A 23,172-nucleotide genomic window follows, 5' to 3' on the forward strand; every position below is an offset into this window, starting at 1 on the left:
TGTTACGAGAAAATCGCAAAGTATGTAAAACGTAATCGAATTGAATTGAAACTTTGATCGAAACGATTCTACTTATCGCAATGATGAAGATCGATGTTAATTGATTTGCCGCACGGAAACATTCAGCCTTTTGAATTTTCAAATTTACCTTGAGCATAATGTAGTGAGCGATTCGTGCGACTAAAACGAGCTTAAAATAGAAAATCACATTATGCGTGAATCTTCTAAAATATCCTCTGTTTCGAGAACGACCGCGGGAAAAAAAGCAAGCAAGAAATTCGAGGTTACGTAACCGCGACGCACCCTCTCAGCTGCAATTTAGCTATGAATAATTCACCCTCGGAGAATAGAAATAAATCCATCCCCTTACACGGATGGATCCGTGAAGTCAGATCCGCTTCTGAATTTACTCTTGTGTTTTTATCTCGTGGATTATTCACATCCCGAATTACCAAGTCACTGTTATACGATCAACGCAAATATTTGTACAGTACAGTACTTTCACGGTTAAAATTCCGTGATCATTATCTTTGTTCATTTGTCACTCTTCAACAAGAAAAAGGGGAGAAATATAGAAGGAAATGTAAAAATCGTGAAGTGGGTGAAATATGAACGAGAAGTATATCCTAGATCGTCTGTCGAAAGATTAATTGAGTAACGAATTAGATTTCATCTATAGGCGTTTGTTATTGTTAGCTTTCTACTTATATCTATAAAATATCGCTTCGATACTCGGAGATTGAGTCCACATTCAAGATTAATAGCCATAGATTGTGGTATCACCGTTTATAAGCGAAAAGGATGGTACCGAAAACATACTCGAGACCATGAAACACTATAACGTCGGGATTCTTTGAAACAAATTAATTTTCATCGTTTTATTCGGTATAGGGCTAATGAATCATTGGGATTAAATTACTACTAGGTGAAACAAAGGGTACAACGTGGTGAGATGGATCGCTAGCTATTCGAGAAAACTAAGGAATAAGAGAAGAAGAGAGAGGAAGACAGAGATAGAAATAAGATGAAAGCTCTACAGCTAATTGTGAACATTCAGTTCGCTAGGTCTTTAATCGTTTTGTTACGAAGAACAAAGAGAATCGGTTAAGAGATATTAAGTCTACAATTTCGTGCAATGGCGCAATTTTCTCTGAATGCGGGTTATTAATAGCGCAACGGTTATGCGTATACATGGCCGTTCGCGGGAGCAAACCACACGTTCACGTAGCTTTCTATTAACTGGTATTAATCCCAGGTATCTCGTTTGCGTTTAGATTTGTTGTCAAAGGCTGAACAACTAGGCGACGACGCGACGTGTTGAACTGGAAATGCTAAAACGAATTTAATTTCGAACTACGGTATCGTATAGAATCGTACGATTATACATCAGTTAGCTATCAATTAAATTGATATTTTAAAGAATATCTGCATTTGTTTTATAACGAAATATACGCTCAGCATTGTGTAGTCTTATTTAATATAAAAACTTTTTTTTTAATGAAAAAACATTTTCCATTATTACGTGTACAAACCGTGGGATGGAATATGTGAAATTTTGCATATTATAAATATACATATTTTAGAGATGATCAATGAGAAAGGAAAAGAAAGAAGCTTAAAGCAAAGTTGAAAGAAACGTTTAATTCTACGATTACAAGCTCCAAAGCTTCTTCTTTTCTTTTATGATTTTTCTCCTTGTTTTACTCTGAATTTATTGTGTTAGCAATATAGGAACAACGGTCAAGTTCGCACGCAGAAAAATGATTCGTCTATTAACATTTTTAGGCTGATTTTTATTAAAAAATTTATTAATTTAATTTTATTGATTGATTAAATTTTGTGTCTTTTATTAATTTATATTAAACGATTGTATATTTTCTCTTATAATTATATGATATATTAATATCATATAATAATCAATATAATCAATATAATATATTATTATATGATATTAATATATCATATAATTATAAAAGATAATCTTTTAATACAAAATAATGTTCTAAATAAATATACATATTTCTATAAAGACTAATAAGAACAAACGAATTACGCGCGGAATCGTAAACTTGCGCAGTATTCCCTACTGAAATCTCATTGGTGGAATAAATTTGTATCAGCCAATCAGAGTGAAACCGCCAGAAATGGTTCTACCAATCGTCTTCTGCACGTACAGTTGTTTCAGTATTTCGAACGTGATGGATGCGGTTGTGAAAGTGAATTAAATATAACAATAAAACAGGAAATGAAAGAAAAATATAGAAATATTCTGTTTTCTGATAGTGTTACAGTGTTCAGTAATAAATTCTGTGAAATAGTATTAAAGATTTAGTTAAAAACGAATGGACATAGTACGTATGTGTCGTCACACATGCATCGTAGTAGAATTGTATGCATCGGTATTGTCACGTATTATTTACAAGCTTTTAAATTGTTAATTCAATGCTACTTATTATGTTTAAGCGAAATTAATTAAATTAATTAAATTTAATTTAAATTAAATTCTACGCTGTTCCAGTATAAAGTGAAATTGAAGTGAATTATTCAACAATAGCAACATAATCTACGATTAACGTTCACGTCAGAAACGGTGTGTTTTAGCATTACAAGAAAAAGGTAATTTTTATAAATCCCGCTCTTTATTTCAAAAGTACTCTCGCTATATATATTTATTTAATTTTATATTATTTTATTATATTTATTTTATTTTATTTATATATATTTAATTTTATTCAAAAAAATATTTAATTTAAAATATATAAAAAAGTGTATGAAATTATTAACTAAGTGATCAAGAAGTCGATGGTAACGAATATTTAGTGCTTGATGCAGATACTAGTCTAGGTTTCATTATTTGTGCATAATTTAATTTAATTGTATCATTCATCACACGTTCCTCTGACTCTTCTATAAAGTTAAATTTTCCAACTGGCACTTGCACTTCTGACAAGCCTTCTGCACAGAGAAATGTTAGATCGTAATTAATAAAAAATATATAGGTATGTCTTCGAGATACATTAATGATATAAAGTCACATACTTAATATTTTACAGGTGTATAGTGATTTTTCTGAACTATAAGATACAACTTCTCCAACAATAAAGTTTGATACTTGTGGTGTAAAATCTGAGCCAATTTTGAGCATCTAAAAATGAATTTCATTTAAAATTGTGATTAAAAATATAATTAGTATTTCAAAAAATTACCTTAAACGCTATAACATCATTAATTTTTGGTTTTGTTGTCATGACTGGATATGTTTCAAAATCTACATTCGCAAACTCTTTTGATTCTCCTAATTCCTTAATCGAAGCTTTACTTTCACTGACATTTGCAAGAGATGCATTGACTTCGTTTACTTCATTGCTTGGATGCTTTGCATTCACCGTGTTCTTTGCCCTGTTGTTCTCAAAGGTAGGTGGAGTAGAATTATTAGCCATTGATAATAAATTTGTAAGTTCATTAGCAGGTGATGCAGCAGTATGGGCTCCTTTTATCGTTTCTGGACATGTAACTGGATTTTCTAGACAAATTTTGTCATCTGTGTTATCAAAACGAATATGTTTACCAAGAGGGACAACTTTAGAATTTATAACGTTGGCTTTACTAGATTTGTCTTCTTCAATTAACGGTGGAGTTTCAAGTTTCGAGCTTCTCCGTCTCCTTGCACGTTTTCTCTTTGCACATACATAAGTAACCTCTGTATTTGTATCTGTAATACAATATAAACAAATAGGATCTTAATACCATAAATAAGTAATACTGCACTTTTGATTCAATCAAGGGGCTTACTTCATTTTACTTACTTTCATTAGCATTTTGCGATTTGTCTGTTATATCAGCTGGACATTCCTGTTGCATAGGACTTGACTTTGCAGCAGAATTAATTGGCAACTGCTCTTGTTGAGGTAGATTTTTTGAAGATGAAGAATTTATCGACGTTGGTTCAATTTGTTTTGGATGTGCAGAGCTATCTTGTTTACTTGTGTCTACAGATGAAACTGGGTTGCTTACAGATACACAAAGCTGATTTGTCAGTAGAGTACAGCTTAGTTGAGACTTAGGTAAAACCCTGCAACGCTTTGACTGAAATAATACATTATTACAATATCACATACCTTAGTTGCAAGAACTCTTACAAAACTGTTTCATTCTCCTTTAAAACCCGTACGTCCTCGTTAGGTGGTAAATATTCAACTTCATTCAGAAACAAATCAAATGGTTCATTAATGCGGAACAGACCTTTAATATGTCCTTTTATATCGTTTACATCTATCATTTTAGTAGAGTCAATAAAAATCCAACAAAAACGATGCTGATCATTATGGTATTTACACAAATCGAGTTTAATACGGAAATTTGTTCGATTCATATTTTCTTTTGAGGTTATGCTTTCACTGTGACGGTTATGCTTTCACTGTAAAGGTTACGTATGTTATGTACGGATAAACGTTTACTTATGTGTTTTGAAACGCGTATCGAAAATTATTAAAAAATAAATCAGATGTATATGCACAGTAATAAATTTAGTTTTTTTATTGCATTTAAGAATATTTTAGAGGTAAAGTAATAATTTAACCGTTATATAAAAATATTGACTATCTATCGATAATTATTCTTACTGTAATTAGTTTTGATCTTCGTAAAGTCGATATTTCAGTTTCCATTGAACAAAATTTCAACACAAAGTTTCATAAAAATATTAATTTATCCTGTACTTTATCAATGGTGCAATCAAAAGGATTCTGTAGTACCTAAAATCGTTTAGTACTTCGCTCGTAGCTAGTAAATGTAAATAAAAAAGCTTACCAGGAAACTAAGCTTTTATTATATACTTAAAATACATAGAAAAGTATCTATTACGGTCCTTATATATCATGAACATTTTAGGGGCTAAAATGAAACAAAACAAGATTATGTGGAAGTTAAATATGACATCCATGTTTTATTTAATTTCTGGTAACACAATGATATAAAGTCAAGGGCTTAGACTACTTAATAATTTGTTACCACATATTTTTTCCACAGCTACGCTAAAAATAGTTACAGTCGTGTTAAGTGCAGTTTGCTCAGAAACTCCATATAACGTAGATTTATTGTACGCGTCGTAAAATTCTTTAGATTTCCGTAGTGTGATGATAAGATTTCATTTATTAAACCGATTGGTCTAACATTAATCTAAGTAACACGAAATAATGCGATTGCACAGGTCAGGCAAATACATGATTTCAGCAAAAGATTTCGTCTATAATAGATAATCTTGGAGCGATTAAATAGCTTTGATCTCGAACTGTTTTACATTCAAATAAATTATCCTCTTATCGTGATGTGCGATATTTCATAATCATTGAACGCGTTAAATTACGTGCTGACCCGCGGCTACTTAATTACAATATACCTATGTAAAATTATACCCAATGTGGGTTTCGATTCAACGAGATATCCACATCACAATGCTCTGTTATTTACATAGACTTTCTACATTTACACTAACGTATATGTATTAGTTCTGTATCTGAATAATAGATTCGAAAACGTGACACTTTTTCATAAACGATAAATTTATGTATCATGCGATAACGCGAAGTAATAAACTTTTGCATCTAATCTTAAAATCAATGATCGTTGCATAGTATTTCCTTTAAAATTTATAGACACCTCTATCTCTGTTACCTAATTACTTAAACAGAAATCGTACACGCTACTTTCTCGTTATTAGCAAGTTTACCAAGTACAACGATACTACTTAAAAAGCTATCTGCAATCGATCAGAATTTGTACGTGGTTGTTCGTTTCACCTGAACATTATTGTACTCACGGTAACTCAGGTTCTAGGCAAGGCAATCGTGTACAATAAGTTCACGCTCATCGTAATTGACAAATAAGTCGATATTCCGTTTTTCCAATACGTCTCGTTAGAAGTATCTATATGTCGTAAATAACGAATAGAACGTTTCTTCTAACGCGATATATTCGCAAACTTTTTAATCCATAGATCAAATATGTGTGTATATATATATATATATGTATGTATGTATATGGAAATGGAAATTATATGTATATATATGTATATGGAAATTAACCTCTTTAATTAAACGATATATATGGTATAAAGAACAGCGTAGGCAAGTGCTTGATGTAAGATTAATCGACTAGCCAATAATGCTTTATAAAATATTGTTTGGCCGTTGTACATGTCCGTAAGTGGATAATAAGATAGTGAGTGGGCAGTGGGAAACAACCCTGAAATAGGATACCTTTGTAAGATACTTTGATATATTTGTAAAAATGGAATTCTACGGTTTGATAATTCGGAATAATTATGTTAACAACAGCATATATGCCGTTTGGATCAGTTTACGTTTCATCGATCAGCAACGTCGAATAAAATCTTTAAAATCATTTTGCATCGAGAAGAGAGAATAAGGATTTTTTTTCTCGATTGCGAATGAGAACCGAATGACAATGTCACAAGGAATAATTATCGCTGTCAGCTTAATCGTAGAATGTTTCATTGATCTCTTCGTGGTGTTTTCTTCTACCTTGGAACAAGAGCTTCAAATTTCTCGGGACATATCTTCTAATCGGAGGCGAAATAGAGACACATCAAGTACGTCGACTCGCGCTACGCACATCGAATTGTTGAACGATAAACATGGAATAATTGAAATTCGTTTCTTTAAGAAAATTTGCTACCTAAATCTTTCAAGGTCGGACTACGAAAACCACGAACGGTAGGATAACCGTACGAGAATTATAAAGTTTCCAATCGAATAGAGGCCATCTCTAAGATAAGTGTTCTCCATTTTCAACTTGAAATTGTAGGCGGAATCTTCAATTTGGAAACTATGTTATTTTGTTTTAGCTTTCGATAATCTTAACGATATCGAATCCTCAGCCAATGAAAAAGAAGAAATTACCGCTAATGCTGAATTTCCTTGGCCCTTATCTTTTCGTCTACGACATCTTTAGCCGTGTAACTCTTTCGATCGGCCATTCGACGATCGATCCGAAGCGTGTCGAACGTGTCGTACGGAGACGTCGGAACGTCGAGCGGGAAACATCGATCGATCACAGCGAGCGGAATCGCTAATAGAATCGTCGCGGCATAGCTTTGCTCTCGCCCTTTCGATTCCCTCACCCATTCTTCTTTAGATCAGCTTTGGATCAGTAGCGACGAGAGGCTCTTTACGATAGAATACAGGAATTCCTCTTGGACTCGGAACGTTCACGAATTTGCTGCAAATGCTGTAGCTGCGCCGGCGATGGAACGTGAGCGCTGCTGCTACGGGAATTCAAATGCTGCGGCGGCGGCAATGATTGCCGGCGACGACGTCTCAACGCTGGGCTCAAGTTGTATTTTAGTTTCGCTTGTATCAGTAGTTCCTTAAACACCTGCGAAATGTTCAGGTTCTCCTTGGCGGACACTTCTACGAAGCCGTTCTCCCATTTCATGATCACTAGCTCTCTCGTGCTGTCTGTGTCCACCTGGAACAAGCGTGTAAAATAATTCAAATACAAATTTAATGTTTCATATTTAAATTTTCAAATTCAAATTTCCAAATGCGACTTTTTCAAAATCAGGCCTGTCGAAATCAAATATAGAGATTGAATGTCATAGACGAAAAAACTCTGTCGCATTCGGCTGCGATAAAAGTTACCTCTTGTGCCGAGTCGGTCACGTCGACTTTATTGCCAACGACAACAATAGGCACGGCGCCTTTGGTGTTTAGGATCTGTGTTCTCAGAGTCTTCACCTCGAGGAACGTATTAGCATCGTGAATATCGTAGACGAGAATAAACGCGTCCGCAGACTTGATGGATAGGTCTCTCATAGCCGGAAACTCGTACGAGCCTGAGGTGTCCAGGATGTCGAGCGTCAAATGTATCCCGGAAACATTGAAATCACCGTGATGCATCTCTTCTACCGTTCGCTTGTACTTTGGTGTGAATGTGTTGTAAAGGAATTGGTTAATTATCGCGGATTTGCCAACTTTCGCGGCGCCCATCACCACGATCTTGTGTCGTATGGAACTCTCCACTTGTTTTCCACCGCCGCTGTCTGACTCTGACAGTCTCTCATTTCTGAAATATATTTAGAAATATTCTCGATAGAATTTACCAAATTATAAGAAACATTGAAAAGATTGATACGTAACGTTCTAATGAATTTATTTGTTTTTTCTTCTTTCTTCGTGTAACAGCTATGGTTTGAAAAACAGTTAATAACAGGCTTGTACCTTAGAACGAAACACAGGGGGCAAATAAGAGAGCCAACTGCCTCGTCTTTAAGGGGATAACGTCCTGACGAAGAGAATAGTGCTAATGAACATTGAAGATCCCCTTCACTGTCTCCACGCGTTATTGAATATACGTTTTGTGTAGGAGCTGTCCTGAATTTGAGTCGCTATTAGTCTCCGGAATATCTGCTGTGTATAGAGCATGCAAGCGAAGATGGTGCACCGGTGCTTTGCATGCACCAGATAACAACTGTTCCTAAGTATCTCCGTAATCATCCACGCTTATTACGAGTAGAAGTCAGACGCGGTTATTACCGAGCGTACAAAGGGGAAGAGCGCGAGCTTCCCTTTTTGCGAAGACTAGCCACAAAATTAAAGCTCGACCTAGCTTAAGAGCGAGTCAAGAGGAGGTCAGGGGATCGAAGAGGAAGGAAGGGGAGCGAAGAAGAAGAGGAAAAAGAGCAGAAAGAATGGTTGATGCTTGGAATTCATTTCGAGAACGATGGAAAACGCACTTTCACCCGTAAATCGTTTTGTTCTTTCCCATGAGTCCGTGTAATTCTTTCGTTTGTTTCGTATTAGCGGCGATAGTATATTCCACGAATGTAGGAAGGAAATCAGTCGACGCTTGTAAAAGCAGCGTAGCTTCGTTCTCTGTGAAACAAGAGGAAACAGAGGAGCACGAAGAATACGGATAGAAGTACCTTAGGGGCAAGAAGAGGAAGATTCTCCTTTTCTTGTCGAGACGAAGGATTTTCAAGCGCGAATAAGACAGATTTCGAGACGCTTGAAAAGTATAAATCTCCTTACCTAATGTTTTTCGTCGTTCCATCTTCTTGGCCCTCTTTCAACGACGATGGTTGTAGACTGAAACGACGACGAAATTGATGCCGACCTTTCATCATTTGTGCAGAGGTATGCCTATAAAACAGACATCATGAAAACGTTCGATGTATGAAGAAGAAAAGATTTGATAAAGGCTAGTTCTCGTAGGGTAACGTTTTAACGATGAAGTATCACTTTCTTATGATTTCGAGGAATTACAAACAAAATGTTGCGCCGATCGATAGCATAGTTACGCGACGTTCAAAGAAGTCCAAGGTCTATCGCGTCCTGACATCCAGCGTCGTATCATTCACGCAAAATTATGGTTCTCTCATGGAACGACGAACGCTAAAGTCGCAAGAGAGAGGCCGATATACCGTTCGTTATTACGTTACAGATTATCTCTTTTGCATTGTGTATCAACGAAATTGCTCTACAAGAAATCTCTTTAAACGCCTCCGACGCGTATAACGCCAGCGTTAAATTTAATTCCATAATTTGCCTTTATCTTTCGCCGGTGACTTTCAAAATTAGTTTGCATAATTTATGGGCGTTGGATACAGTTAACGTTGGGCGACACTCTCTCTACGTTCCACGGCGTATGCATGTGGTTAAAAGTTTCGAACAGGTGGCACAAAGCTAGTCCATAGAAGCAACCGCGACCGATTGATCCACCTACGATAGGCAGATAGATGTTCGCGTCTCTTCTGATAAAGTGGGGCGAGTCACACGTATCAAATATCGTATCGATCGACCTGGCGACTTTAATCGTGCTACAACAATCTCGATTGAGGAAAATCGTACGAACCAATTCATTACTAGAAATCCGCTAACTTCTTTCGATTTCCACAATCGTAATTTCCAGGAAAACCTTCGCAGGAAATTAAAGGAGGATGAGTCACGTTGGTTTAAATGAGAAATTTAAGGAAAGGGGCGAATTTTAAGCGACTCGAAGGAAGCGTTTACGCCTTTATTGGGCAAGGGTGCTCGTCTGTTAACAGGTTTCGAGAGATCGCGTTGGATCTGAACGTCGATTCAGTAGGATAATTTCCGTCCGAGTGGATCGGTAACTAAGTACGATTAGTTTCAGCTGATTCACCCTTTATGCGCGTGATAAGCCCGCATTAAGACGCGAGGATCCTTTTAGGACATAGGTTTATGGTGGGCTTATTAATTCGCAACCAGCCAAGAAAATTATTCGCCTTGATTCTCTCGCAGCTTATACGTAACGTTCGTTCAAGGCACTTTCTAAGGGAAATTATGAATACGCGGAATTTATATCCGTAGATGTCGTCTTAAGTTCTTCGCCGCATTCGACGCTACTTTCTTACCCCATGGTACTTTATTTAACAACTTTCTCGCGAATCTTTCTTCTTTTCTCTCGATTTTTCTTGCATTGAGAATTCTCCTCCACAGAAGGAAGCGCGTAATTTGAAATTCTTTCGGAAACTTTCTTATTTCCATATTTAACGAACTACGAAGATCGGTGGGAACGGGTATCGTGAAATGAAAGAATATTCGTTAGCGGTTGTCCAATTGTTCCACTTATATCGCGATTGGTTCCAACTCGAAACGTAGATTGTAAATTTTCTTAACTCTGCTGTGATTTGTTAATCTCTATTTATTTTACAAGCTAAAAGATTTTTAATCTTTTAAGAAGTCGTTTAACGTAAAATTGGAACAAGAAATTACGCATGCCAGTAACAATTCTTGTATATTTTTCTCGAATTGGAGATGTTTCTTTACCGTTGGAAAGATGCAATTCGGTTGAAAGAACGTAACGGCGTTAAAAATGCGCTTTTAACTTTGGATTTCATTCGCGTAAAATTATTCCTTTACTAAAAAAAAAAAAAGGAACTCTGAAAGGCATCCATAAGCGACCTTTATTACCTCGGCGTAGGTGACATTTTCTGATCTTGTCCAACCGATTCTTTATTCCCTGTGAATAAACACGTGAACTTGCCGCTATTTACGTTCACAGTCGCGTAACGCAATTTCCCATCTGGATAAATGATACGCGTGTTTCACGACATAACGTGCCTGCTGTGTACGTATTTGCTCGGGGACAAGACTTCGTAGATCGATAGACGGTCACGATAATTGCCAGGCAACCGCGTGAAAACCTCGCTGATATCGTCTCCGATTGTTTTGATTGTACTTTTCGAGTTCGGTGCAACACCAGGCGTATTATCAGCGCGATATTGTATTAGGTCGTAATATATCAAATGTTCGTATTATTCTATTATGATAAATATGTTTTTCATCAGAACGAGTTTACCAATGAAAATACCGTGTTGCTTTAATTGACACATATGTGCCATCGAGATGTGTATAATGTTTTTAGTACTATCGTAGAAAAATATTATTGTTTCGGATATTATAAAATCTATATATCTGTTTATTGTGAAGATTAATATTGCTAAGAGGAGATAAAAAACTATGTTGAAATTTTACTATTTAGCGTTTGGAAAACGAATAGTATGTTCGTTAGTAGTAATTCCTTCAAATATAATATTAATATTATCTATGACTTTGGCCACGAGGTAATTAAATTTATATTCGTAAAGGAAGATGAATTAAATTTTGTACGTATCCGTTATATTATTGAAGAGAAAATACCAGAAAGCTTCTGACAATATTTCGAGTAAAAATACGCAAGAATATAAATTGACGCTTAATTCTATTCGGTAGATTATATCGCAGACAAATTATCGTAGTCTGTCGTATAAATACATAAATGTATAAATGATATACAATGATATTCTTAACGTAATCTAGATAAAGAAGACATTTCGTATGTTTCCAGTTAATGCATTAAAGACACGAAAACATAGAGATTTTGGCTACCACGAAGCAAATAATATTTTTATCGGGCATTTTACGGCGAGAAAGTATTTTAACATCCCTCTAACGTGCCACGTTGTTTCATACAGGGAATGGCTTTGTTGTTTCGTTAAAAATTTTAACGGGTTATTGCCGTGGTGTGGCTATAGATAAAGATGAGTAATGAACCCGACGTGCTTTAAAGAAAAGTCAAGCTGGAGAAAAACGGACGGTCGAGGGATTTCACGGCGCACTACAGAATCACGCTGCTTTGTTTGCAAATGCCGTGCGTCCTGTTTCCCTGCAGCCATTATAAATTACGCTTAAAAGTAGCCACTTGTTAAAATTCTTGGCGCGTTAATTTCCGACAGCTCTTTTCTAAATACTATCGCAATTTATCTTGCGGAGCGTATACTTCAGTTTTTATAAACTCGTAAAATATAAGAAAAAGGTAATTGAAACTTTTATCGAGAATCTACTTTTAACGTCAATTACTTCGAAAGTGAAGAAGAATAGAATTGCTAAGAGTTAAAGTAGATTCGGTCAGTGCTCCGCGCACGTTTTAATCTTCGCGCTTATTGCTTCATAAAGCTTCGACGAGTCGATATCGACGCTTAGTATTGATCAACAATTTCCAACGATATTACCCTCGTAAACCATCGATCCGCCGGTTTAACTTTTAATCTGGTTCCACGAGAATTTATTTCCATCGACACGAAACATTTCCAAATTTGGCATATTGCGGCGCGTTCGAAGTCGATCGGTATAGTTTCGTTTTCGGTATAGTTTTCGTAGGAAGCGACCTGTCGCGTCAAAATTCTGTTTGGTTAATTGCCTGCCGCTATTCGTATTATTGTAAGTATATCGCCCGATATAAATTACGGCAATTAAGAAACGCAGCGATCGGTAGCACAAACGTACGCGTTGCGATTTGTCGTTTAACCGTAGAGAAACGAGGGTAGCAGTTACGGTTCTACGAATCTTTAGAAGCGTTCCACTAACAGAAATCGTGCTTATTACCAGGAACGTTAGCACGAAACGCGGATGATAGATGATACTTGAAAACGTTTCATTTCCGTTTGGTCGAATATTTCACCCCTCGACATTCTTACTCGATCGAACGTCTTCATCGTGGAATTAAAATACTGTTTCTCGATAGGATTGTAACTGTCCTTCCAGAGACGAACGAATCCTTTCGTACAGTTGGGAAATTGAACGAACAGAAAGTGGAAATAAGTCACGTGAACGTAAAGTATCCGGACTGATAGCGTTACGTCGTTGTTCGCGTAATCAAATGCATCTCGAAATCCCCGGCTTTTCAAAATAATCCGAGCTAAGTAGATTCAGGCTCTCGTATCTCTTAGACTTCTGTTTTCTTCCATTTGCAACCATAATCCTCCCCTTAGATGCACGGAAAGAGCATGGTAGGTGTCCTGAGCCAGTTTCCACGAGATCCGATTTTAATTTATCGATGAAATACAGTGACGATCGAAATGACGACGCAATTCGGTGCGGGTATCGTTCGAGAATCTAAAATTATGCGGAAGCGGGTAATACGTTTCGGATCGATATTCAGATTAATCAGAAAAATGATGCGGGTAGGTGTGTCGGTTTATCAAGTGGCATACCACGTCGCGATAAAGTCCTCAACGATTTATTTCCAATTTGACGGACGTATTTCTCCTTTTATCTGACACTCTAACTCCGTGTTTTTTTCGACAAACATGTCCGAGCAAATATATTTGTCCAACGAGTCGATGATGGCGGATAAGCGGAACGGATCTTAAACGCCGTTGTTTCGTCGACCTTCGCGATACGTTTTAGTACAAAATCGAGTAAAAGAGGGGAGAGGGCCACAGCTAGGAACAAATAGCGGAGGATTTGGGCGTGCAACGATCAAATTGACATGCGTCGTCATGGCACGACGCGTCGCTGCTGTGACATTAATTAAATTCAATGACTGCGTTAATGCCAGCGTTAACGGGTCGCTGAAAAAGTCACTTGACTGTTTTCCGATAAAGGATGTCGCGTCGATTTAACGTTGACTTTACGTTGAATCCGACTTGCAACGCGGATAACCGCTCCACTATATGTGTATCTCTGCGTCGGACTGACTTCCCTCGTTAGAACACGGTTTTGTCTCTATATGGGTAGATTTAGTTTCAAACATTATATACGACAGTGAAATAAACGAGCTGAGAATTTTAAAGATAGATAGTGTTCGTCAAACGGAGGAAGAACATTTACAACGCATATTGATTAAAAAGTTAATATTTTCAAAGATACGAAGAATGTTTCGTTTCTCGAATTGCGTATTCTTTCAGAAATTTCTGGCGGTGTTCTAATGATATTTTACTTATATTTTCTCTTGAACCTTCTACTAAAATCTTCGAAATGATAATCTTCCAACTTGTATTTTTTTAAAGACTTTTTCCTACACGTAGCGAATGCTATTTTTCTCTGGACTTGAGCACTTTTTTTTATCATACTCTCATTTTTCTAATTACAAAATGAAAAAGTTTGCCTTTACGCTCGGGGAAAACTCGAGAATATTTTCGCGTGACGCGTCAAGCGAATTCTCGAATTTTTTCAGATTCGAATTTGATATATCAAATCGTCCGAAACGTAGGGAAGAATAAAGTGCTGCAAGTCGTTGAAATTGTATTTCAAGAAGAGTAAATGGTGGGTCGAGCATTACGACAGTTCGAAGACGGCTATACTTCAGAAAGAAGTTTCGAAAGCGAACCTTCCATGGAACGGTTCGACAAACATCGATTCTTCCACATGGATTCTGTTCTATGGTTTTTCCTCTCGCTGCGTGTGATTTATGGTGTAGGTTCCCGCGTCGGGTCATGAGGGCAACTAAGTGCTTTCCATTGTCGAATCGTACGAGTAATTTTGATTCCGCTTCAGGGTTCGTACCGATCTGTACAAGTTAATTCCCAGGACCGATTTATTTTTCATTTAGCACACGTTCCTGGAAAGTATTTCCCCAAGTGAAGTATACTTTCAGACCTTTTAAACTTTTCTTCGAGGAGGTTAACTTCCATGAAACAGTAAGAGTAATTAAAGGAGGAAAAAGAGAAACGATCTTTCTGGAAATTTTTCACCATTACATATTTCGTATTTTATTGTCAAGATTACATCGAATTCTGACGATTATAATTATAGTCAGCTGTAATTATCGTTCGAGTCTCGTTTGTTTTCGTTCAGTCCGGACGACGTTGAAGTCGGCGACTTCCTTTTCTCGGCGATGGTTCCAATTACGAACTCTTTAACATTTTCGCTGCGACCACAAAGGTCTTAAGAAATTTCTGATGATCCAAGGTTTCTAAGAAGTAAGGCCTCATTACCAACTTTTTGTCAAGAAATGAAAATGCTCCCCATTATACCAAATTGCTTCTCAGTCGAGCGAGTGACCTTTTAATTAAGAAAATTGCGACGCTCCGCATGCATATTCATAACATATTCGTAGCATAAGAATAAGCATTCTGATTGTAACTATATCGATGACTACTTCTCATAAGAAGATTCTCTCGAATCTCGTACCTCGCGTTTATTATCCGAGTTAAAACGATTCCATCACGACGGCGCGACGTTTTATAGAATGAATATTAACGAAGGAAAGCGAAAACTGCGAATCAAACGCGTTTCCTCTTACAATGATCGAGATATGAAGCGAAGAGAGTACGGCGCCTATATAATCCCTTGTTTAAGGTGTGTTAACGCTTGAGCGGAAATTTGTATGTAACGTAAAAAGGTTTGGCCGTTCACAGGACCGTCTAAAAATTCCACGCCATTTACCGTCATAAAGGTATTTACTGGTCGCAGACACACGTAAACACGGTATAAATGGCCTGAGAGCTCTGGCGGAAAATATCTTCACCAACCTTGCTCGACCTCGTGAATTAGACACTACGGAATAGTGGCAACAAATTTGCGACAACTTATCGGCTAGTTAAGACTCTTCCCGTGAACCTACAGGATAATCGATACTCGAACGATCGTCTTCGACCTCGAGCAGTTTTCCACACTCACGAATGTTAGTCTGCGGTTGCAGTGGATGCGTGTTTTCACGAACTATCGTCGATCATACGAAACCAATTGAGTGTTTGATTAAGAAAACTAATAAAAATATTTGAAATAGCTGTTATCTGGAAACCCATTGTTGCGCAACGTGCATCTAGAAAAATGTAGAAGAGTACGATTTTTGAAAGTTTATTATCATTCATAACGTTATATAACAAGGCTATAAATTATTCTGTGCGAAGGACTGGAAACGAATATTCACGAGGATACGGAGAGGTCGGTTCGATTAATCACAGCGTGTGCGAGGAAAAACACAGGGAGGAAGAGCAAGGGCGGTGAAATTACAAGTTGAACCACGTGGGGTCGAAGAATAACAAGATCCGTCAAGGCATCGGGTGTGCGTTTCCTCGAACGATATTTTCCTCGTGCTGACTTGGCTAGCTTATTCCACGTCCGACGGCGTTCAATTCAAGCATTCGTTCGAAAGTAACTCGTGGAAGAAGCGGGACGATCCTTACGGTGACATATTCTTATATTGGTAACGCGATGTCGAAGAAAAAGAGCGCAATGAGCTCGTCGAGGGCCGAAATAAGGAAAGGCGGTAAAAGAGCGAGAAATAGAGCGAGCAAAGGAGAGGAGAAAGAGAAAGAAATAAAGAAAGAAGGGGGCGTGTACCTAGAGTTTCTTACTCGACGGGACGCCAAAGTCGTGTCTATGGGGAAAAAAAAAGTAGCAAAACCGAAAGGGAATCGCGCCCCTCTTCGGCTCGTCGACATTGGCGACGTCGTACTCACCGCCCTTACTCCAACTCGTCTGAACTGGATCGGTGCAATACGACGAAACCCGACAGCATGGAGCCGGCTAGTTCCGACTGACTTCCCGGTCGTTGCTCCACTTTCCTCGTGCACGCATTCACCGCCTCACAACCATTCTATATCCACACACATAGTCGGCTGATTATCGTCCAATAGTAGATTCCACCGCGCGCGTACACACATCCTCTTTCTCTCTCTCCCTCTCTACGTACTACGTATCCGTATGACGTGATGATATGGTCGTATTTGAGTACACGTAACGACGCATCGAAACCTGACCGGTCGCTCGCGTTTCATTCCACGCGATCCAGTCAACTTGGGTAACAAAATTCACTCGTCATTCGCTGTCACTGATCGTCCAGAACACTTGCCGTGCGCGTACGAAGGGTGGACGTTTCGAGAGAAACCGGCCAGATGAGTTATGCGCGTTCGTTGCCAACCGTTGGCCAGCTTCCGAAAGCCACGACACGTTGCTTTTCGTTGACCTTAATGTACCGGACAACCGCGATATTAATGGAGCATTCTCCGCGAAGACAACGAGGTTGTTGACTACGGGTCGAACGTACGATGGCTACTATTTTAGTCAACGTCGTCTTCCAGAATACGCGTCAAGGAAAGTAGTTGCGTTTATCGTTCCCATTTCTCAACGAGGTTCAGTTTTATAGATACCATTACAGTCCCTTAGCAAAAGTAACTCCTTTATTAGAGAAAGCCTCTTCGTCCTTTCCTGTGGTCTTGTTTCGTGTTGAATAAAATACACGCACAACTTATATAAACGTGGCCAAAGCGATACGCGTGTGTCGACCACACCTCTATAAATGTGCGGTCGCGTCGTTGCTCGCACAATTTTCTCAACAGCGATCGGTGTATGCTCGTAAGTAAACAAACGTGAATGTGAGTCACGCTGTTGACTACGCGAATGTATGTATGTGTGCGTTTGTTCAATAGCGAAGACATTTTGGGAGCACTAAACATACTTGGTACTCTTTCCTTCTCTCTTTCTCTCTCTAGCCGTCTTCCTCTATAATCTTGACACGCAAGAAATTTATTATTGCCTTCGACTGAACTCGGTCCAACTGGGACGTTCAGGGCGTTACTCTGGTTTTGGTCGATGTTTTGGTGTCGCTGACGCCGCCGCCGTCCCTCGTCCCCGCGTCCTCGAACTCAACATTAATGGTACGAACGGTACTTCCTCTTCGCCACTGAGAAGACGCTTCTTCGACAGCGAGGATATTCGCGATGAATTACGAGGCTTTTTTGGTACGAGCATCATCGTCCCGTTGCGTTTATTGGCGATCGTTGCGTTTACGAGCGGCGACTGCAATTTACGAAGTGACGTTTGTCATTAGATTCGGGCTGTGGATTGTACCGAGGATCGTAGCCAGATCCGCGCGTGCTTCTTACATATTCTGGAAGTATTCTAACGAGATGGAAAGCAATTGCTCTAGTTTCGTTGGCCTGTTTAGTTAGTCGATGTTGGAGCGAGCCGTCTCAGTTCGATGCTAATGACGTCGACGATGCTTTAAAACTACTTTTTGGACGAGTGACATATGTTTCGAGGGAGATTGATAAATATGTTACTTCTGATTGATGGATGAGTCGCTTCTTCTTCTTCTTCGGCATCGATACACTGCCTTCTTATTCCTTTTTGCTAACTTCTTTATCGTTTCAAAACAGAGTTTGATGTTTCAAAAAGACATTCTCGTACGTCATCAAGATCGATTTCTTATCAGGAATTATCTCGAAAACGAAATCTCTGCTCGCACCATTGTGGAGGATCGTTCCTTTCAGAACATAGGCGATTTATAAACGTTAACCCGATGGATCGATCGAACCACCAAAAATTCATCTCCTGCTTGGCACTGACAAATAGCAGAAACGACATGTTTTCTCGGTTCTAGGAGAAACGTAGATTCTGTCACGAGATTCGACGCGATGGTAAATACCGTTCCTTCCCATCAACGCTCATAGAAAAGGTTTCTCCTCGAGTGATTCGATGTTCCCTCCCGTAAGACAGTTTCGAAGAAACGAAAGATTGTTAGAACAAGTAGGGACACAACGAAGAAATTCGTTTTCCCTTCGTAACCCTTGAAGATGAGCTTTTGATAGGTTCTCCTATTGTGTTGATTCATGGTATTGAAATACACAAACTTACGAATACGTGAGATTGGCGAAATTGGTTCAAATTGATGTTTTCCTTGCTTCCTATCGCCAGACATCGTAATTAACCTTTTGTATACTAAGGTGGAAATCTTCTTGGTATAATATTTTTATCGCAAGAATGTCTCTGCCGAGTCTAAGGGAAATTCTACCAAAAATCTTCGATCTTATTCGTTCAAAATGTTCATTTAGCGCATATAATTTATGAATCCTATAGTTTCTATTTTTATCTCTTGACATTTAAGTATACGCATAGTCTCTGAGAAGGAAAATAACAAACGATAACTGACAATGTAGCTAGCCCTTTGGTCTATCTTTAAATATAGATATTGTCTAAATAGTTTTATTAATCTATTACGATACGATGTAAATTTATTATCTAATCATTGAGAAGAGCTGTGCATAGAAACGTATCGCTCGGAGGTGATGCGGAACCTAAAGGTTAACGTATAAATATAACATGAATATTGGTTCTTTGATTACTGATTAATTTGGTAAAATCTCAGAAGTGCATCGGCACAGATAAGCAGAGGATTTGTAAAGCAGACACTTGGATATAAACTAATCCCGATCTTCGAGAGTTTCAGAGGTCAGTAGTTCTCATACTAATCACGAAGATTCTCTTAATACCACTGTCGCTGCATGGGTATACTTAGACTAGACTATTGGCCTCGTAATACGCTTGAACGCCCGCTTGAATCGCTCTCTCGTGAGCTTGCATCGCCTAGTTTTGGCAAATCTTCCATTTGTATCTTCTCCAACGATCTCGAGGAACTTTTATATGCATGTTAAGTGAAATAGAAAAGTGTCTCTTATCTCGAGTTCGTGATTTATCTCGAGATTCTTACGCTCATGTGTAATCTTCTTTGAACTGAATCTAAAAGCATCGATTATTCCGCACAAAGTTTTCTTTCTTTTATAGAACTTTCTGTCTTAAAAAGGAACTTTTGTCTGCATTGTTTAACCCTGCTGTCTTCTTTCGATCATTTTCGGTCCCATTTAAGTTTGAGTAAAATAAGAAAGAACTGTTTGTTCTCGTTTTAATCCGATGCTAAGAATTTCCTTTGAAACGTTCCAGAGCATAAAACGAGAATTCGAGAATTCCTCGACTCGATTTTATTCCAGCTGATCTCCGTTCAGATACAAGAATCGAAATCCGACCGACTGATGTCGACCACTCGAAATTCTAGGTCTGCCAATAACATTGATTAAATTACAGAGGGAAGAAAGCAGGCTAGAATCCCAGCCATTTTTCCTCTGCCTAGATCCCTTCGATTCCCTCGAGTTTGTCCACGTAATTCCAAAAATCTCCATCCCATGACGTTTGATACTTACATCAGGAAAATTGTTTCACGAGGTGGAAACACATGGCTCGCGGTAGAGACGAACGTTTGTTAAACAACATGGTGCATCAGTGTTCCGATGTAGACACAGGAGAACGCACGTGACACTTGTTACCGCGTATTTGGGTTAAGCCGCGATAACGCAGGCGACGCGATGCTCGATAAGTGGTGAAGCAGCTCGCAACGACGCATAAATTTCAAATATCATTACGGGGTTAGTCGAGCGTCTCTTTACATCGACTATGGCCTCTTTCTTTGTGATAAGTCGGGGAAAAAATCGTATCTCATTAAAAAAACATGGCGCCAACCGCTCGTTAAAGGGTGTCGACCTGTGAAACTTCGAAACAGCATCGTAATACACACGTCGCTTCCACGAAGGGTTACGATTATAACGATGACGAGCTGTCCGCTCACGAGGACAATTACACGTAGTCGAGCGGAATTCGTGATATTTTTCTCGACATTAACTGCAACATATATTACAAAATACGTGCTTGTTTCAGTTTTAAGTCTGAATTTTATCCTTCTATTTTTACAGCTCGTATTCGAGAAGGGTTCGTCGAAGAATAATCGATTTCATTTACAAGTTTCATCGTGAGAAAGTCTACAAATTTGATAAAATTACTTTCTCTTTATCAGATAGCTCGTTGGCGACATTATTAGGTAATTTAATAGTACAGTGAAAAAGTAATTTTGCAAAGACGCGTCTCAGATTCTATTCAATTTTTCTTCCAACGACTTTTAATATCCGCTTGCTTCGATTAACAATGAAGCAAACTTTAATTCCCTTGTGCAGCTTGAGTACAAGTTCTCGCGATAACATGAATCTTAATGTCTACTTTCCATAATTCATTTCTCCACGGCGCCAGTGCCGGGTTCTGATCGGTCCCGTGCGTTCGACTCTCGCACACAAATCCGGTCGATTTCAATTTCCACGTTCGTTTGGTTCGTAGAGACCGCGTCTTGATCTTGATGCGCAGAGGCGTTACGTCGAATACGAAGAATCGGGGTCAACGAAAAAAGTACGGAAATGCAAACCGAATCGTGAGTTGGGATAGCAATATTCCAATGGAATAGAGGCGGGATGCGACCGGGGCAAACGATTTCTCGCGACAAAATCCGCTTTCGAGAGTAAACAATGAAGAGATCGTGAGTTGAATATGAAATTCGACCGTAACACGAAATCCTCGGAACTCACGTTTACAAATTTATATCGTTTACAATTTAAACATTGTTCTGTAGGTTTAACGATTTCATCGAGTCAAGAACTTTGCAATGAAATTAGTTCCTGGAAGCCAACGATATTACTTTATAGCTTTCTCGAATATCGTTCGCGAGTTCTCTGATATCGACTCAAAACATGACAAAGTAGCTTCGAAAATAGGATGACGAAGGAGCCGGAGAAGAATTGCCGCGTTATAGCCGGTATTTTGTCGCGAAACAATGTCAGAGAGGAAATAAACGGCGATCGAAGATAGAGAGTGGGCTACAAATACAAATGAGGCGGTGAAAGCACCGTGGCGAGAATATCTTTTTAAAGTTCGATGAAGATCGACCGGTGGGTTCGTTTGGGTGAACAGAATGTACGGAGGAAGATAAACCGTGCAATTTTCTGTGACACGCGAAATCCATTGTACGAGAGAAATCGTCGAACGTTCTATTCTTCGTTTAGCGTTTGTAAATTCCTTGCCCGTAGGATGTCTTTTCTCTTGCCACGCAAAATTTATTCAGCGACGCTCGAAAAGTCCGACGAATAAGCAGAAAAATTTCGTTCACTGTTACGTCACGATAAACATCCCTCATCGATATTCCAGACAAACGATCGCAGTTCGCGAGAACAAGATTCATCAGCCGTGAATAATATTTCATACAAAAATCGACCGAGTCAAAAGTTTGTTAAAAAATAATTTGCACGAGTTATCGCGCTATCATTCATACGGGCTATAATTGAAAAGCTTTCATAAAAAATTGATTTTTTAGTCGTGTGGAAACGATCCGTTTAACGCACTTGTTTCGCGGGATTAATTTCGAAACGGGCATTAAACTGAACGTAGATCGCTTTTTCTTTTTTATTTTTTTGTAATTCGTATTGATAGTCGATTATGGAGTACAGCACTACGAGTTGACGGAGAATTTGGCGGAAATAATATCGCTTTCGATTAAAGATTTCAGTGGATTTCGACGTGCATTTGCGCGATCGGAGATTGAAGCGTTTACTGATCGAGATGAGATTGCATACAACGAACGCAATTTGTATAGTACAGTTTGTCATCTTCTGTGGGGATGTCTGATCGATTTTGTATTAAACGATGATGTCCCCGTGTAATTTCGTTTATGTGTTCAAATTGTGGCGCGTTTGGCGAATTATGTTTAGTTAGGCCAGTAATGTTATTATCGATTAAACATTCGAGAGGAAAATAATAACTCGTAAGATTGGTAAAAATCGGAGAGATATTTTCAAATATAATAACGTGTTAAAGTGATTACCGAATCGTGCAATTATTTATCGCATCAATGTAATATTCATCGAGTGAAAATAAAGCAAACATAATCAACAACGTATTAAATAAATCCGTGTCGCGTTAATTTGCAAATTGCCAGAGTAATAAATTGCTAGGATAATTCAAACTTCGGCATGTGGAACGGTGGGAAATTCACGGAGTTTCGTTTTAGTGGTTTACTTCCAGCCAAGTACTTCGTGTACCAAATTTTCCTATTAAGGCCCGCCCTTTAATACGATTTTATCTTTTCAGAAGGAGAGAAATCTCCGCGAACGTCCCTCTTATTTAGAGAGTCTTCTCAGCGGCTTAACGATTTACATACAGAAGAGTTTATCTTGTATTGCACGATCGTGACATTGTACTTTCCACTACATTATCGCTCGTTTAAATCAGATGGAATCTTCGGAAACTATATAAATTGATTCTGTCGCTGAAG

At 38.4% G+C, this 23,172-nt stretch overlaps 2 protein-coding genes across 7 annotated transcripts in view; both read right to left on the minus strand.

Annotated features, from left to right (window-relative positions):
- Positions 1-2,707: 2,707 nt before the first annotated feature.
- Positions 2,708-4,589, minus strand: LOC139998497 (uncharacterized). 2 transcript variants are annotated; one of them, XM_072023080.1, is made up of 6 exons: positions 4,140-4,588; positions 3,807-4,072; positions 3,608-3,712; positions 3,207-3,523; positions 3,040-3,145; positions 2,708-2,955 (listed from the first exon to the last, which is right to left on the minus strand). In XM_072023080.1, the coding sequence occupies exons 1-6, from the start codon at positions 4,370-4,372 to the stop codon at positions 2,792-2,794; spliced, it is 1,191 nt and encodes a 396-aa protein (XP_071879181.1). In that variant the 5' UTR covers positions 4,373-4,588; the 3' UTR covers positions 2,708-2,791. The 2 variants fall into 2 exon arrangements, with proteins under 2 accessions (XP_071879181.1, XP_071879180.1); XM_072023079.1 differs by having other exon boundaries at positions 3,207-3,712; positions 4,140-4,589.
- A 325-nt stretch (positions 4,590-4,914) lies between these two features.
- The window catches only part of LOC139985358 (ras-related protein Rap-1), a 28,828-nt gene continuing 10,570 nt past the window's right edge, over positions 4,915-23,172 (minus strand). Inside the window, exons 1-4 of one of the 5 annotated variants that reach the window (XM_071999752.1) lie at positions 17,402-17,560; positions 9,051-9,161; positions 7,662-8,085; positions 4,915-7,488 (exon numbers count right to left, since the gene is read on the minus strand). In XM_071999752.1, the coding sequence (XP_071855853.1) occupies positions 7,189-7,488; positions 7,662-8,085; positions 9,051-9,145 (819 nt within the window). In that variant the 5' untranslated portion in view covers positions 9,146-9,161; positions 17,402-17,560 and the 3' untranslated portion in view covers positions 4,915-7,188. Of the gene's footprint in view, positions 7,489-7,661; positions 8,086-9,050; positions 9,162-16,711; positions 17,561-23,172 lie in introns of those variants that run through there. The other 4 variants (XM_071999749.1, XM_071999751.1, XM_071999748.1 and 1 more) reach the window with 4 other exon arrangements.

Source organism: Bombus fervidus, chromosome 3 (genome assembly GCF_041682495.2).
Source record: "Bombus fervidus isolate BK054 chromosome 3, iyBomFerv1, whole genome shotgun sequence".
In the NCBI taxonomy this organism is placed as follows: Eukaryota; Metazoa; Arthropoda; class Insecta; order Hymenoptera; family Apidae; genus Bombus; species Bombus fervidus.

What these genes read in the sequence shown, in the direction of transcription:
- LOC139998497 (XM_072023079.1), bottom strand. Translation starts at nt 4,372, where the DNA reads ATGAATCGAACAAATTTCCGTATTAAACTCGATTTGTGTAAATACCAT. An exon ending in AAGGAGAATGAAACAGTTTT is followed by an intron (nt 4,073 to 4,139) that starts GTAAGAGTTCTT and finishes AAAGCGTTGCAG; the next exon opens with GGTTTTACCTAAGTCTCAAC. An exon ending in ATGATGTTATAGCGTTTAAG is followed by an intron (nt 3,146 to 3,206) that starts GTAATTTTTTGA and finishes ATTCATTTTTAG; the next exon opens with ATGCTCAAAATTGGCTCAGA.